Raw genomic sequence first — 18,677 nt, 5'->3', positions numbered from 1 at the left:
TCATGCAAGAATTAGTCTACCTCATTACATTTCAATTTAAACTAAAGATAATATAAAAACAGAATGAAAGCTGCAAGATAGCTTAAAATTAAACAAAGGATACTCAGCTGGGGTTGTGGCTCAGTAGTAGAGTGCTTGCCTAGCATGTGTGAGGTATTGGGTTCGATTCTCAGCACCACATATACATAATAAAAAATAAAGGCCCATTGACAACTAAAAAATCTATCTATATGTGTGTGTGTGTGTGTGTTGTGTATATACACACAGTAAAAATTAAAATTTGAGTGAATACTTTATAATGCAAAATCAGTTCCTCTTTCAATATATCTGCTTAAAAGATGACACACACAGCTACTATAAATTAAATCTAGTTATTTCTAAATATAATACATGACCTCCATCTCTTTAGTTTTCTATTTCTTCACCTTATATTATTAGTTACCATACCTGCTACAGAGAATTACAAATTCTCTTCAAGGACCACATCTTAATTTTCTTTATTATTCCCTACTATCAAGTAAAGTGTTTCATTTGTAAAATAACTAAGTAAATATTTGGCAATATGAATAAACAATATAAAATAAATTTTATCTAGCTTAGCACATAGTAATAAAAGCTTCAGAGTTCAAAACATTAATAAAAAAAGTTTTCACAAGTCACAAGAATGCCCTATGACCAAAATATATTTCAAGAACAGATTAAGCTGATTGTTTAATTTTAAAAAATCACATCATTCTCACAAGTATACATGAAATTGTTCCTTTCCCAAAAAGATTTATTAATATGTTGCTTATTTGTCCCTAAGTGATTCTGCCCACTAAAAATTCCCTAGAAGATGGATAACTAATCTAGAATATATGAACGGGTTGATAGGAGCTGGGTTAGGCACTAGAAATTAGTTTCCTTAATTTCCTTCCAACTGTTACTCCAAAAAGTCTGAGAAATCTAGTCATTTATCATGTACAACTTGCTGGAGATTGAATTTGCTGACTATATTTATGGTTTCTCCCAATATTGCTGGGGGCTGGGGATGTGGCTCAAGCGGTAGCGCGCTCGCCTGGCATGCGTGCGGCCTGGGTTCGATCCTCAGCATCACATACAAACAAAAATGTTATGTCCGCCGAAAACTAAAAAATAAATATTAAAAAAAAAATTCTCTCTCTCTCTAAAAAAAAAAAAAAGGCTTCAATCACACCTTATTTCAGTAAAACTACTATACTGGGGGTTTGGGGGTATTCTTCCATCAGGAAACACAACGTCGGGTTCAGTTCCTTTTTTTTGTGATTCCTGGAAGCACTCGTACTCAATGCTTAGAACATTAATTCATTGTGCGTTTAAAATGGTAATATAGGCTCCATTATTTCTTCATATTTTAGCTGGACAATTAGCTTCCCCCAATCTACTATACAGTAACCCTGTAATAGGAAAGGGAATGTTAGTACACAATCATGTGCGTTTATTAACTATCCGTTTGTTTTTTAAATTTGCACTTCTTTGATACTAAAGAGGTAATAAATTTCTGTATTTTTTATTAATATTAATTTCCTTTATCTATTGGGTATCTTATTAATGTCTTATTTATCTGCTAGATATTTCAATGGCTTCCTCATCAACATGAAAAAACACTTTTGATATTTACGATACTAACCTTAGGTTGTAATTATTACAAACTTTTTTTTCTAAAAGCTCCTTTGTTAATGTAGTAACGTTTAAAGTTGAAATGATTGGAATTTAAGAGCTGTAACATAATCAGTCCATCCTAGTTTGAATGGGACTGACTGGTTGATAACTGTAGGCAAATAGGGAGGAGATGAAAGAGATGGGTTACAGGGGGCATGCCCTGGAAAGATCCATCTTCCCTGTGACCTGGCCCTTTCCCCTTTCTCTCTCCCCCTCCTTTCCTCTGTCCCCAAAGCCACTATGAGGTGTTTTTCTCCAACCTGCTCTTCAGCCTTGCTATTTTTGGCTGTCTATGGACTGAGACCTCTGAAATGGCGAGTGCCAAATAAATGTTCCCTCCTCTAAGTTGTTCCTTTCGTTCACAGAGGTGCAAAAACAAACTAATATACCCATACCGAGGCAGGATGACCCCAACTTTAAAGCCAACCTCAGTAACTTTGTCAGATCCTATCTCAAAATAAAAAATGAAAAAGAACTGGAGATGTAGTTCAATGGTAGCTATTGATGGTACAATGGTACTGATGGCTAACGAAAGCCCCTGGGTTCAACCCCCCAGTACCACAAAATAACAAAAGAACTTTATTCTTGATTATATTATATTTATTTTTAAATATTTTTTAGGGGTAGTTGGACACAATACCTTTATTTTATTTATTTATTTTTATGTGGTGCTAAGGATCAAACCCAGGACCTTGCACATGCTAGGTGAGCACTTTTACCTCTCAGCCACAACCCTAGCCCAAATATATACAAGGATTCATTGAATATCTACATGTGTACCAATAATCTGATTTAACTCTTAGTTTTATAGTATATGATGCCACATTTAGAAGGGCTAATTCATTCTCTCCTTACACTTTTCAAAATTTACTATCAGAGAAAATTATAAACTTTTGAAACAAACAAACAACAACAACAAAAAAAAAAACAGTTCTTTTTTTCTTTGAAGAGCTAGGAATCAAATCCAAGGCCTCATGTAATCTTAGAATGTGCTCCAATGAGCAACACCTCAAGCCCCAAAAGAGAACAGCTTTGGTCAGGCACTGTGACACATGCCTGTAATTCCAATGACACAGGAGGTTCACAAGTTCAAGCCCAGTCTGGGCAACTCAGAGGCACCCTGTCTCAAAAAAAACAAAAAGGGTTGAGGTACACCTCAGTGGTAGAGTACCCAGTTTCAATCTCCAGTACTGCAGAAATTTTTTAAAAAGAAAAGGGGGCATTTTGATGGTCTCTGAAACAATCTACTCCCTTAGGACTTAATTCAGCATCCCAAATGGCTTTTATTTATGTAAGCTGAAACCATTAATACTTAAACATATTGCAACTTAAAAAATTTTTTTAATACTGATTTACTTGAAGATCATCAATAATGAATGCACTACATGTTAACATAAAAAACATCTTTGGGGCTGGGGTTGTGACTCAGTGTGGAGCACTTGCCTGGCACATGTAAGACACTAAGTTCGATCCTCAGCACCACATAAAGTAAATAAAAATAAACAAAGGCATTGTATACATCTACAACCAGAAAACTTAAAAATACAGAGACTATTTTGGCCTCATGAATACTCACAAAGCCAAAGTATCACTTTTTTCTAGAACATAAAAGTTTAAAAACACAATTAGGTAACTAGATTTTATTTGCCTTAGAGTTTTATATGTGACTCTAAGATTTTAAAATGGTTTAAAATTTTAGCAAATTTCATAAAGTCTGGTTTTTTGGGGTTTTTTTGTTTACCAATACATGCCTATAAAATGTTGTTGTACACTTTTGTGTACTCTTCCAGGTAGCACATATTCTGTCTTACTAGAATAATTTCCTATGCTTCATGTTGCTTTTCACTATTTAAGGAGGAAAAGAACAAAGTGTTTCACTTATGAGTGCTAAAATTACTTTCAACCATATTATGTATTTTTTGAACCATTTTATTGTCACTTTAGTAAAAAAGGTAAGCAAGTACAATTTTTTAAGTACCCATGATTATTTTTTCCTTTATAATTCATACTTCAGTTATTAACTGTTTTTTTTGCAAAACCATTTAATTACTATTGTTTCAAGAAAGAAAGAGAATATGAAATAAGACAAGAAACAAAAGAAAAACAAGAAATTTTGTAAAGGTAAAAATCATTTCACCCACTTCAGGTCTGCCCATCTACTTTGAAAGTTTTAACTGGAATTTGATTTCTAAATCTAAAACCATTTTTTTCCATTAAGTTTTTAATTTATTTTTAATAGGGGCATTATAATTACACATAATAGTGGGATCATTATTCCATATTCATACATGACATTACATAATTTAAACAATCTCATCTCCCAGTACTTTCCTTATCTCTCTGCCCCTGTACAGCAAATGGACTGTGGTTGTATGTACCTTAATGAAATGTGCAAATTTCCTCTCACACTGATTTTTGCCTTCCTGTGATGTGTTGAATTGTCCCCACAAAAAGTTCACATCTAGTGGGCATGGTGGCACATGCCTGTAATCCCAGCCATTTGGAAGGCTGAGGAGGGAGGATCACAAGTTCAAAGCCAGCCTCAGCAAAGGCGAGGCACTAAGCAAACTCAGTGAGACCCTGTCTCTAAATAAAATACAAAATAGAACTAGGGATGTGGCTCAGTGTTCGATCCCTGGTACAAAAAAAAACAACAACAAAAAAGTTCACATCTAAAATCCTAACTCCCAATACCTCAGAGTGTGACCATATCTGATTATTAAGATCTTTAAAAGAAGGCTGGGGTTGTGGCTCAATGGTAGAGTGCTTGCCTCCCATTCGTGGGACACTGGGTTCAACAATTTAGGATGGTAAAGAAAACATAAAAAGGAAGTACATCTTCATTATAGCATGTAACCAAATGAATGTAAAAATAGCATCAAATATTTCTAATATTTCATATTATATGTCAATAAAAAAACCCAGATCTACTGCAAAAATAGAAATAAAAATAAAGAAATACACATTTGGCTAAAACAAAAAGGGAATAAAAAGAAAATTAAAAATTTACTATCTTGAATAGGTAGACTTATATACTTTAAACTTTAAAAAATTAGTTTCTGATATACAATTTAAATTCCTGTGTACACCCAAAATAATTAAAAGCAGAATCTCAGATATTTGTACACCCATGTTCACAACAGTATTATTCACAATAGCCTAAATGGTGGAAATAAGTAAAGCCTATAAGTAAAATTAGATGTGGTATAAACATAAAATGGAACATTAAGTCTTTAAAAATAAAAATAAAAAATTCTGACACATGCTACAACATGGATGAACCTTGATAACATTATGCTAAGTAAACCAGTTAGGAAAAAACAATACCATATGATTCCATTCCATTAAGAGTCAAATCTAATTCAGAGAAAGAAAGCACAATGATAGTGGTGGGGGTGTAATAAAGAGCTGGTGTTTAATGGACATAGAGCTTTAATTCTACAAGATGAAGAGTCTTGGAGAACGATTATACAAAATATTAATGTATTTAGTAATTGTATACTGTTGAACTTAAAAATGGTTAAGTTGGTTAGTTTAGTTATTTTTAACTTTACCAATTTAAAAACAAAAACTCCCTCTCATTGATTTCTAGCCACCACTTAGTTCTTATATTACCCACCCTCTAGAAACCACTTTTACTTTATCAAGAATTTCCTTAACTATATATAATAAACAAATTAAGCAACCATATGCATTGCTCTTAAACTTGCTATTTTAACTTAAAAACATAAAAAGCTTCATCACTTAAGAGCAACATTTTATTGAAAACCTTAGTATGTGTAACACAGCTGTAATATATTACTTACCACTATCTAGCGAACATTGCCCATTATATGGAAACCAATTTCCTTTTACAGTGAAAGGACTTTTCCTGTTGCTTGTTGAACCAGTTCCCAGCTGCCCATTACCACCAAGACCAAAAGAATAAATTCGTCCTGATGAAGGGACAAAAGCAGAAGTATGTTGCCTAAAATGATAGAAAACCTCAGACTTAGTATTATATTCCAAACAATTTACATTAAAAAAAATAATAACTGAAATTAATTTTTCTCTTCAAAAATAAATAAAAACAATTGTTATAAAACTTTTGTACAATATCAACAACCTTAATCTATAACAAATCAATTCAGTATCACACAGGTAGGTTGCATAAGCATGGTTCAGAAAATGCTCAAGTTTAAAATATTCAAATTTCAAATGTTCAAAGGTTTATACTAAAATCTCTTACAACAGATGATTCAGCACAGGAGTAGCATCCAGCTAAGATGTCCAAGGAGGTCCTTCCTCCACTTTCCCTATTTGTCTTTGGGCACCACTCAAAAAAAAGTTTTAGGCTAAGAACTAAGCAAGTAATCTGGCATCCATCACAACAGCAATAATGTTTCCTTCTTCTAAGGAAACCCATCAATATATTTATTACTCCAGACCCCTATGAAGGTACTATGGTCAAAACAAACTTAAGAAACTACAGAATGAAAACCAATCTACTCTCCATGAATCTGTACAACTCTGATATTTTAACTATGTTTACAAATAAGTTAAATATTGTTAAGTAGGCCTTATGGTCTTGGGTTTTATGTCTTTAGTCAGGTCTGGAAAATTCTCAACCATTATTTCTGTAGTCTTTCACTTAATCATTCCTATTCTTCTAGAGCAGAATTAAACAAATGTTGGCTCTTCCCAAAATATATCCTACTTTTTTATTTTGCAGGTTTTGGTACTGAGGATTTAATCCAGAGGCACTTTACCACTGAGCCACATAATTCAAAAATGGGTATATCAGATAGACTCTGCCAGTGTAATTGTTATGTAGCCCCTTTTATTTTTTTAAGACAGGATCTCACTAAATTGCTGAGAGCCTTGCTAAATAGCTGAGGTTGGTCTTGAACTTGTAATCCTCCTGCCTCAGTCTCCCAAGTCACTAGGATTATAGGCATGTGTCTCTCTGTACCCAGCTCAGACATAGAATGTTTAGTGAGCTTAAAATTTAACTAAAAAGTTAAATTCTTAGAAAAAAACACCACTTCCAAACAACTGACTTACGAAGAAATAACAAAAGCAACCTTTGAAGCCACCAAAGAAATAAAAGAATGTCTTTAAATTTTTAAAAACAAAAATGCCAAGCCCAACCTTTTGGTTTTACTTTTAAAAAAAAGAAAATAAGGACACATTTCTCAATTTGTCAGACTAAACTTGATAACCAAATCAGTTACTCCAGAAAAACAAAGCTGTTTACTAGAAAATTTCATTAACATAATTTGCCATAATTTATAGAAATTTAACAGATTAAAAGGGAAAAATCATAATCATCCTGAAATAAGCTGAGAACTTAGCATCTGTTCACGATTAAAAGTAGTAATAAAGGAAAGTTTCTTAATCTGATAAAGGTTATCTACAAAAATCTTGTAACAAACAATTGTGAAATACTGGAAGCTTTCCCACAAAGAAACAGGACATGATGTTTCTTTGATCTTCAGAACTTCTAGTTAACATTATACTAGTGTCCCAACCAACACATTAAGGCAGGACAATTATATAAATGTTAAATAAAAATAACGGAAAGAAACTAAACTGATTAACAGATATGATTATATACATAAATAAGTTATTAGTAGGAGTTTAGTAAGGTGATGGTATTCAAGTTGCAAGTACATACAGTACTTAATTTATGGCAACAGTGGCATGATAGAGCAGGAGGGTGGAGGATTTTCAAAACTGTAGCTAGACAGGAGAATTCTAAGAAAATGATAGCCTAGGACACACCAAGAATCTGTTTTCCCACCTACGTAACAATTACACTGGCAGAGTATATCTGATATACCCATTTTTTAATTATTTAGCCTATTTAAAGCTTGCAACTTCTTGGAGATGGGTTAGATGGAAAATTGTAACTAATTCAAGGAAATCTCAGCTCTCAGCACAGCAGTAGCTATTCATCTGGCTTCTCTGCATCACACATCAATGAACATGTTCCAGGAATAGCTTACAGGTGCCAGGGTGGGCAATAAGGACCTTATCCAGATACTGGGAATGGAGTTTTGATCACTTATTATCATTTCTGACTGCCAAGATGCAGAAAGGTAGATAGCTATCGTTGTACCCTTCTCATTCTGGCTGAAGACTTATAAGGCTGGCGCAGTCTTTTCTTTCTTCTTCCCTTCACCCCTTTTATCCTTCCTTCACTTTTTTCCTTCTTCCCCTGTTGGGAGGTCTAGGACATTCAAAAGCAACCACATATATGGAGGGATATAAGTCACAATTACACACCCAAGGAAAGGTGCAGGATTGTAATTTTCTTGTATATATCTAGAGTTCCAAAAAATTCTTCAGCTGCCTTCACCTCAGCACTCATACTTAACTACTTTCACGTGATGTAATAAATAATGATGATTGAATAATTTAAACCACACAGAGCTAGCAATAAATTTATTATAGTCAGGTCTAGCCTTTTCTTTCAGTAATACAAACAAACTTTGCTTCACTCATGATCCTCATGGTGCTTAGAGAGATATGCTTCTGTGTTTGGTCTTCAATCCAGGTCATTAGATGTTTCTCCAGTCACAAATACATACACTTTTTAAATTTCTATTAATCTTTTTGCGTTTAATGAAGCAGATCCTTAACAACTTCTAGTCCTTTATTCATTTTTTAAACAGACACATAATGATCATATGTAGTGATTGGGTACAGTATGCTATTTTGACACATACATACAACACATTAAATGGAAATGAGTATATCTATCACCTCAACCATTTATTATTTCTGTTATTGTAAGCATTCACAAAACAGTTTCTTGAAATATATAATAAATTAATCACTATAATCACCTTACTATGTTAAAGAACACAAGACTTAAACTTCCTAATTGTATGTTTCCACCCCCCTCATTTATCAACTCTTTCCTACTTCCCCTTACCTCTACCCTTCCTAGCCTCTGGTAACCACTTTCTAGTCCTCTATAAGATCAACATTTTTAGTTTTCATATGAGTGCATGTACAATTTGTCTTTCTGTACCTGGATGATTTCACTTAATATCCCACTGCTATCACTTTGTCCCTGTTCTTCAAAATCATAGTTATGATGGAATTGGTTATGTCTGACTACAAGGAAGAGCCATCACTGAATTTCCATTTCTGTAGTCCTTACTTATATTTTTTTCCAGGTCATTCATTCAATAGTTGCAGTGGATTTTGTACACATAGGAGTCATAACGAACAAAAATTAAATCAAGCACAATAGAAAGATGACAAAACCAAGAGGTTCAGTAAAAATGAGATGAGGCTCCTGCTAGAGTAACATGGCATAGTTTTTTTCATTAAATATTTTTACTTAATAAATAATAGGAGCACACTATACTATAGAACTCATAGTAAATACATAAGCTACATAGTTGTATAGTCTTACATACTATACATAATTGTATGTGCTGTATTTCTATATGACTGGCAGTGCAATAGATTTGTTTACACAAGTATCACCACAAACACAGGAATAATTTATTATGCTTCATGTCTTGATGGCTATACTGTTACAGGTGACAGCAATTTTTTAGTTCTATTATAATCTTTTGGACTATATCATACATGTGGCCCATTAAGACTAGAACATTGCTGTTACATGTGGCTATACACATTCTCTTCAAGATACTCATTTTAAATCTGAAACATAAACTAACTGAAAATGAAAAGGCTAGAAAAAATATTTCATGCAAATAACCCAAAGAGACCAGGACAGGGCTTGAGGTGTGGCTCAGTAGCACATGCCTGGCATATACAAGGCCTTCAGCAGGATCCCTAGCATCACAGGAAAGGGGCAAGGAAAGCTCTGTTAACAGAAAAAAATATAAACTAAAAAAAAAAAAAGTAATGTGACAGGAAGGGTTATTATGAATGTCTGAGAATGTTTTTTTGTTGCTTAAACAGAGAATCTGAGATTGGATATTTCGTGTGTGTGTGTGGGGGGGGGGAATCCTTCTCAGATTTCTCCAAACACCTCCTAACTAATTCAATGAGGTCAGCACCGTCCTCATAACAAAGCCAAAGACTACAAGAAAACTATAGATCATTATTCCTTGTTAACGCTGATGCAAAAATCCTCAATAGTTTGGAACAGTGGTGAACATCTGTAACTCCAGCGATGTGAGAGATTGATGCAGGAGAATTTCAAGTTCTAAGACAACCTCAGCAAAAAAGTATAACCTGTCTCAAAATAAAAAATACAAAGGGCAGGGGATCTCCTGCGTTCAATCCCTAGTACTGCAGAAGACAAAACAAAACCTTCAATAAAGTACAATAAAATCTTCAATAAAAAACACCAGCACATTAAGACAATTATACACCATGACCAAACAAGATTTACTCCTAGAATGCAAGGATGGTTCAAAATGGAAAAAAAAAAAAAATGTGGTATACCTTATTAACAGAATGAAGGAGAAAAACAACACATTATAATTCAAATAGCTACAGAAAGAGCACTTGACAAACTTAAACACACTTTTACAATAAAATAAACAAAACAACAAAAACCTGACAAACTGGGAAGGAGGAAAAACTACCCAAAATAAGGAAAGTCAAAAGAAAACCCAATGGTGGACTGTCGAAGGTAGGGGCTAGAGGAAAGTTGCATTCCTCACTGCTCTGTGGCTCAGGATTCAAGCAGAAGGAGTACTGCTTCTCAGCGAGGAGGGTGAATACAGGATTTCACTAAAACTCAATATGGGACACAGTGTCTTAAGAGACTCAAAAATTTGGGTACTTTAAACAAAGAAGAAAAACCACATTAGCCAGCAGCAGTGGTAGCAGTAGCTATGCTGCTTCAACACAGAGAGAACAGTAACAGATTTCGTACAGAGAAACCTGATATCAGAAAGGCAGTCTGCCCTTAGACGATTCAGAGGCTGCACCATGTACTGGTGGTTAAAAAGTGCCCAGTGTTTCCCAAATGGCCATGGAGAGCTGAGGCAAGAGCCATCCTGCAGCAGCCATACTGCAGCTGCTGCTGTGGAAAACGGAAGATCTTAGCAAACATGCCTATACTGTCCTGGTAAGCACCTACTGTGTGGCCTGGGGTGTACCTCACAGAACAGAAACAAAACAGGTACAGATAATGTATTGCCCAGGAAGATTCAAGTTGGAAAAGCAAAGGAAGCCCAATTTGCTTCACTCTGAGTCTGGCAGATAACACAACCAGCTGAAACAGCATCAGGAATTTGAAAAGGTAGGTGTGAATACACTCAGGGACTGAGCCTGGGAAAGGGTTGAAAGATTGGCCCTCATACTCTAGGAGTAGAATCCTTGGGAGGCTCCAGAGATCCAGACTCCCAGCAGATATCAGCAATCACCAAGCCCTAGGGATATGTTGATCACATCTCTCCAGAGCAGACACCACCCAACAAAACACCTGAGGCCTGATTAGACTTAAGCCCCACCACAGAATTCCCCTCATAGAATTCTGCAGTAGAGCAGGGCATTGTGCACATATGTAATCCCAGTGGCTCGGAGGTTGAGGCAGGAGGATTGCAAGTTCAAAGTCAGCCTCAGCAATGATGAAGTGCTAAGCAACTCAGTTGAGACCCTGTCTCAAAATAAAACACAAAATAGGGCTAGGGTTGTGGCTCATTGGTCAAGTGCCTCTGAGTTCAATCCCTGGTTCAAAAAAAAAAAAAATTCTGCAGCAGACTCACCCTGGGAGTGCATCCATCTGGACAATACTTCCCATCCCTTTTATCCTATCCCTTTCATCCTACCTCATACTGGGAGAAGGGAAGCCGAGAATTATTTGAAACAGCTATAGTCTTATGCCACTCCAAGTAGAAACTTGGTGAGCACCACAAAAAGAGGAAGGGGTTAATGATGTTCAATCCTTGTTCTCACTCTAAGTACACAGCTGAAGAAGAAATGGAAAGAAAGTCAGGCACAGTGACCATCTATTCTTGTCCACTATTTTGACCACCTCAGTGGAAATGAAATTTTTCATTAAGAATCTTTTTTCTTTTTCTTTTTTATTTGTGTGTGTGTTGCTGTGCTGATTGGTTCATAGATATATATTACATGTTTTTTCATTTTTCCTCATTTTTAGCATTTTTAAAACTAATTATTTTTCTTTGCTTTGTCTTTTGAGGATTAGGATTTTTGATTAGTATATTTTGATTTTGTTTTCTATTGTTTTTATTTGTCTCTTTCTCTTGTTTACCTCTCTGTTCTTATGGTAATAGCCAAATTCTATTATTCTTTCGATCACCCTTCACTTTGTTACTTGTATTTTTTCTACTTCCTTATAACCATCAAATGCTGTTTTCTGCATTTTTGTTATCACTTTTTGCAACTGTAAACTCTTTTCTACCGTTCTGTCTCATTTTCTTTTCTGTTAATTAACTGTATTCTTACCACTTTTAGCACTAATTGATTTATATAACTCCTGCTCCCACCATTAATTCTGTTCCTATGGATGACTATAGTTGACACCTGCTATTTGCTTTCATGCTAGATAGTTAATGGTTACTTACTGTTTTTGCTGTGTTTGCTGTTGGCAACTGCTGCCCCTACCATTTGTTTTTTGTGGCAATTAACATTGTAGATATTATGATAGGAACCAAGTATTTAGTTTAATGTCATATATTGTTTGCATTAGTTATTCCTATTGATTGTTTACCCCTACTCTATGAAGTACTGAAACCTACAGGGATATCACAAGTTCACAAGGTAGGAACTCTACTGCTGAACTCAATGAAGTCAGCGCACCTTGCTTCGCACACAAATTAATGATACTCGTTCTTCAGCTATACTTAAAAAAAAAAAAAAAAATCAGGAGACAAAAACCCAAACTGACAACCAGGCCCCAAGTACAAATGTCTAGGGGTGGGCCACCAGGTCCAACCTACAGATAACCAATGCTACAGCTATAGCAAAATCAGAGATAAATAAACAAAGACTTTGGATATCACACCTACAAATGGGTCTCAATGTAGATTACTCTAGGACACTACAGCAAGTAAAAACTGTGCCAAGCCAGGTGCGGTGGCACACACCTGTAATCCCAGCAGCTCAGGAGGCTGAGACAGGAGGATCATGAGTTCAAAGACAGTCTCAACAACAGCAAGGTGCTAAGCAACTCAGCGAGACCAAGTTGAGAAAATATCAGATAAGGTATTCAAAGAATCATTATTAAAATGATCAATAAAGTCCAAAGGAACAGAGAAAAATCACCAAGTTAAAGTCAGTACAGGGATTGTGGCTGTGGCTCAGTGGCAGAGTGCTTGGCTAGTATGTGTGAGGCACTGGGTTCAAACCTTAGCACCACATACAAACATAAATAAAATAAAGGCATGCTGTCCTGTCCATTTACATCTACAAAAATTAAAAAAAAAAGAAATAAAGTACAGAATATGAATGAGAAATTCAATAAGGAGATAGAAATACTGAAAAAGAACCAAACAGAAATCTTGGAAATGAATGAAAGACACAATAATTCAAATAAAATGTTCAGCTGAAAGTCTCTCCAATGGAGTAGTCCATACTGAAGACAGAATCTCAGAGCTGGAAGACACAGTGGCCAGCAATAAACATTCAGACAGTATTCGAAAGAGGGAGAGAGGGAGAGAGAGAAACTGTGATCAGACTATATAAGAACTCTGGGACAACATTAATAGATGAAATTTAAGAATCACAATTTAGGAAGGTTGTGAGATTTGGGCTAATGAAATGGACAAACTCTTCAGGGAAATATTAACAGAAAATTTTCCAAACCTTCAGAATTAGATGGACCATACAGATACAAGAGGCATTCAGAACCCCAAAGAGACAAGATCTAAAAAGAACCACAACACATCATAATAAAATCCCTAACATACAGAACAAGGATAAAATTTTAAAATCCTCAAGAGAAAACTATTAGGTCACATTTAGAGGCAAGTCAATCAAAATCAATTCAGATTTCTCAGCATGAACTGGACAAGCCAGAAGGGCTTGGAACAATATATTCCAAAACCTGAGAGAAAATAACTATCAACTAAGACTGCTACATACAACATAACTATCCTTCAAAAATCAAAGATGAAATAAAAACCTTCCAAGATGAAAAGAAACTAGAAGAATTTATGGCTATGGAATCAGCATTGCAGTAAGAAATACTGAACACAAATGAAATAAAAACCAAACATCAGAGCTCACAAAAGAATAAATTTCATTGGAAGGGTAGCTAAGCAAGTGAAAAATAGGACAAAATTAAACATGATAAATAAACCAAAATGGCAGGAATTAATAAACATCCTTCTATTATAATAGCGAATGCAAATGGTCTTAACTCTCCAAATAAAAGACACAGGTTGGCAGAATAGATTAAAAAACTAGACCCAACTATTTGTTTGCAAGATATGCAACTTAGAGGCAAAGACAGTCACAAACTGAAAGTAAAAGGATGAAAATTGATATACCATGAAAATGGAACCCCCAAACAAGCCAAAATAGCTACTCTCATATTGGATAAAGCAGATTTCACACCAAAATTCATCAGAAGAGACAAACAAGTTCACTTCATATTGGTAAAGGGAACAATCCAACTAGATAAAACAATAACAAATATTTATGCCCCAAACATGGGTATAACTAATTACATAAAAGAGATAATACTCAAATTGAAGTCTCAGATATATCTGACACAAGTACAATAATACTGGGTGAATTCAAAACACTTCTCTCACCCTTAGATAGGTCATCCAGACATAAACCCATTAAAGACTCTCTGTACCTGAAAAATATTATAAATCAAATGGACCTTACAGACATCTACAGAATATTCCATCCAACAAAAGCTTAATACATTTTATTCTCAGCAGCTCATGAAACCTTCTCCAAAATAGACCATATGTTTAGGCCACAAAGCAACTCTTAGCAAATACAAAACATTGGTACAATTCCTTAAATCTTATCAGATCACAATGGAATGAAATTATTAATAAATATGACAAAACCCTAAAGAAACCATATGAACATATGGAGACTGAACAAATACTCTTTTGAATGATGATAAAGGGGTAACAGAAGAAATCAAGGGAAATTGGAAAATTACTAGACTCAAATGAGAACAGTGAACCTCTTGGACACTATGAAGGCAGGTCTAACAGCAAAGTTTACAACTATGAGTGCCTACATAAGAAAATCAGAAAGATCCCAAGTAAACAACCTAATGATATATCTTAAAGCCCTTGAGAAAGAAGAGAAAACCAATTCTAAAACCATTAGAAGGAAAATTTTAAGATCAGAGGCAAAATCAATGAACATGAGAATAAAATAACAACAAAAGACAGATGAATCAGAGTTGATTCTTTGAAAATATAAACAAATTAATAAATCCTTAGCCAAAATCACCAAAAGAAAAAGAGAAAAATCAAGTTAATAAAACTAGAGATTTAAAAAAAAGGAGAAATCACCACAGACATCTCAGAAATCTAGCAGATCATTAGGAACTATTTTGAAAACTTATACTCCAACACATTGGCAAAATTAGAAGAAATGGATATATTCCTAGAAAAACAAGATGTGCCAAAAACTGAATCAAGAAGACTGTAGGACCAGATGGATTCTCACCTAGTCTAACAAACTTTTAAAGAATTAATGTCAATACTCCTCAAATTAGTCCACAAAATATAAAGGGATAGAAAGAGATGAACACTTCCAAATTTATACTATGAAGCCAGTATGACATTCATACCAAAACCAGATAAGGACACATCAAGGAAAGAAAACTACAGACCAATATCCCTGATTAATTTAGATAAGTAAAATATTAACAAATTGTATTTACAACATACCAAGAAGATTGTACACCATGACCAAGTTGGGTTTTATTTCAGAGATGCAAGGATGATTTAATATACACAAATCAGGGGCACATGTGAGGCACTGGGTTTGATCCTCAGCTCCACATAAAAATAAAGATTTACAATCACACACACACACACACACACACACACACACAAACATCAATAAATATAATTCATCACATAAGTAATATTAAGGACAAGATGACTTAGTCATCTCAACAATTCAGAAAGGCCTTTGACAAAATTCAGCTCTCATTCATAATAAAAACACTGAAGAACTAGGGACAGAAAGAACTTCTAAGAAAGAAGGAAAAACCCAAAGCCAACCTCACAGTAAATGGGGGGGAGAGGGGACTGAAAGCATTTCCTTTATAGAAATTCTAGCCAGGACAACTAGGCAAGAGAAGGATATAAAAGGGATAAAACTAGAAAAGGAAGAGGTCAAATTATCACTGTTTGCAGATGATGTGATCTTATACCTGAATAATAAAAACAACCAAACACTCTACCAAAGACTGCTACAGCTAATAAACAAATTTGGCAAAAGAGTATTTTACAAAATCAATTTACAAAAATCAATAGCTTTCCTATATACCAACAATGAAACTGCTAAGAAAGAAATTAGGAAAACAATCCCATTCACAATAGCCTAAAAAAATAAAATAAAATGCCTGGGAGTAAATCTAACCAAGGAGGTGAAAGACCTCTATAAACCACAGAACACTGGAGTAGGCCCAGGTCCATCCCTCCACCAGCAGGCATCGGCTGGAGCCCAGCCTCCAGAAAAGGTTCACACCAGCAGACTAAGGAGGGAGCCCAGGCCCAACCCAGATCCGCCCATAACATCTTTCGCAGGACCCAGGTCCAGGTGTTTTATCCAATAAATCGTTGTTAAATCCCACCCCTCCCCCTGCCAAAAAACCCTACAGAACACTGAAGAAAACCTCAGAAGACTGAAGACCTCCCATGTTCATGAATGGGCAGAATTAATATTGTTAAAATTGCCATACTACCAAAAGCAATATACCGATTCAATGCAATCCCCATCAAAATACCAACAACATGCTTCATAAAATTAGAAAAAAAGGTCTAAAATTCATTAGAAAAAATAAGAGACACATAAGAGCAAAAGCAATTCTAAGCCAAAAAAGTAATACTGGAGGTATCACAACACATGACTTTAAAATATACTACAGAGCTACAGAAACAAAAACTGCACAGTACTGGCACAGAAACAAACATACAGACCAATGGTACAGAATAAAGGTAAAGAGACAAATACACAGCGATAGTAATCTGATCCCTGACAAAGGTGCCAAAAACACTATAGAGAAAAGACAGCCTTTTTTTTAACAAATGGTGCTGGGGCAACTGATCATCCATATATAGAAGAATAAAACTAGACCCTATCTCTTGCCTTGCACAAGAATCAACGACACATGGATCAAAGACCGTGGAATTAAACCAGGAACTATCCAACTCCTAGAAGAAAATGTAGGGTCAACATTCCAATTTTTAGACACAGGCATTGAATTTCTCAATAAGACCCCTAAAACTAAGGAAATAATGTCAAGAGTTAACAAATGGGATGGCATCAAATTAAAAAGCTTCTGCACAGACTAAAGAAAACAATTAGGATGTCAAGAGAAAATCTTCAGAATGGGAGAAAATCCTTGCGAGCTATTGTTCTGACACAGAGGATTAATATCTAGAATGCATAAAGAGTTCAAAAACTTTATATCAAAAAAAATCAAATGCCCAATTAATAAATGGGCAAATGAATTTAACAGACAATTCTCAAAAAGAAGATATACCTGAAAAAATGTTCAACAAAATTAGCAACTAGAGAAATGCAAATCAACACTATCTCAGGCCAATCAGAATGGTAATCATCAAGAATACAGAATACAAATAACAATAAATGTTAAAGAAGATGTGGAGAATAAGAAACACTTTTACACTGTTGGTGAGACTCAATTAGTACAATCACTATGGAAATCAGTATAAAGAATCCTCAAAAAACTAGGCATGGAACCACAATATAACTCAGCTATAGCACTCCTCAGTATTTATTTTAAAGAATTAAAATCATCTTACTACATGATACATGCACACCCATGTTTGTAGCAGCACAATTTACAATAGCCAAACTATGGAACCAGCCTAGGTATCCATCAATAGGTATCCATGAATAGATAAAAGAAAATGTCGTACATATACAATAGAATTTTATTCAGCCATAAAGAAAAATGAAATCATGGCATTTGCAAGAAAATGGATGGAACTAAAAACCATCATGTCAAGTAAAATAAGTCAAACTCAGAAGATTGTGTATTTCCTTTCATATGTGGAAGCTTGAGAGGAAAAAGTAAAAGAAAGGTGGAAGTGGATCTCCTAAAAATCAAAGAGAGATTAGTAAAAGAAAGGAACCATGGAATTGGCGAGAGGGAGAACAGAAGAGTAAGTGCTGGGGAGTGATGCTGGCCAAATTATATTATAATATTGTGTGCATAATCATATATGTAATGACAAATCCCATAAATATGTAGAACTATAATGCACCAATAAAAAATGTGGGGGTCAGGGGGGCCTAACAGTGAACATCATATTCAATGATCAAAGATTGTGATCTTCTCTAAGATCACAAACAAGGTAAAGATGCTCACTTTCACTACTTCTATTCAACACAGTCCTGATGTTCAAGCCAGAACAATTTGACAGTAAATAAAAGGAAAACTGGAAAGGGAGAAGTAAAATTATATGTGAGGTAGATAAAATCACTGTATATGTAGAACACACTAAGTTCATACAAACACACAAACCATCTGTTACAATAAAGAAAGTTCTGCAAAGCAGCAGAATGAAAGCTTAAAAAAATAAGCATACCATGTTCCTGGACAGAAGACCGTATTAAGATATGTTTATGACACACAAAGCAATGTTCAGAGTCTGTATAAATACTATTAAAATTCCATTTTTTTTTTTTTTTTGCAGAATTAGAAAAGCCCAGCGTAAAATTCCTATGGCATCAAGAGACTGCAATTAGTTAAGATGATTTTGAAAAAAATATAAAAAAACTGGTGAATTCACACTTCCTGATTTCAAAATTTATTACAAAGGTCTAGTAATGAAAACAGAGTGTGCTGGCATATAAACCAATGGAGCAGAATAGAC

The 18,677-nt window shown here is 34.8% G+C and overlaps 1 protein-coding gene across 4 annotated transcripts in view; it reads right to left on the bottom strand.

Annotated features, from left to right (window-relative positions):
- Herc4 (HECT and RLD domain containing E3 ubiquitin protein ligase 4) overlaps positions 1-18,677 on the bottom strand; it is a 115,080-nt gene that overhangs the window by 50,692 nt on the left and 45,711 nt on the right. For all 4 annotated transcript variants that reach the window (XM_027931143.2, XM_027931142.2, XM_027931144.2 and 1 more), the window contains one exon: positions 5,487-5,647. In XM_027931143.2, the coding sequence (XP_027786944.1) occupies positions 5,487-5,647 (161 nt within the window). The remainder of the gene's footprint in view (positions 1-5,486; positions 5,648-18,677) is intronic.

This window comes from Marmota flaviventris, chromosome 4, assembly GCF_047511675.1.
Source record: "Marmota flaviventris isolate mMarFla1 chromosome 4, mMarFla1.hap1, whole genome shotgun sequence".
Taxonomy (NCBI): Eukaryota; Metazoa; Chordata; class Mammalia; order Rodentia; family Sciuridae; genus Marmota; species Marmota flaviventris.
Note: the sequence above shows the minus strand (reverse complement) of the source record. Positions and strands in the feature narration are given on the sequence as shown.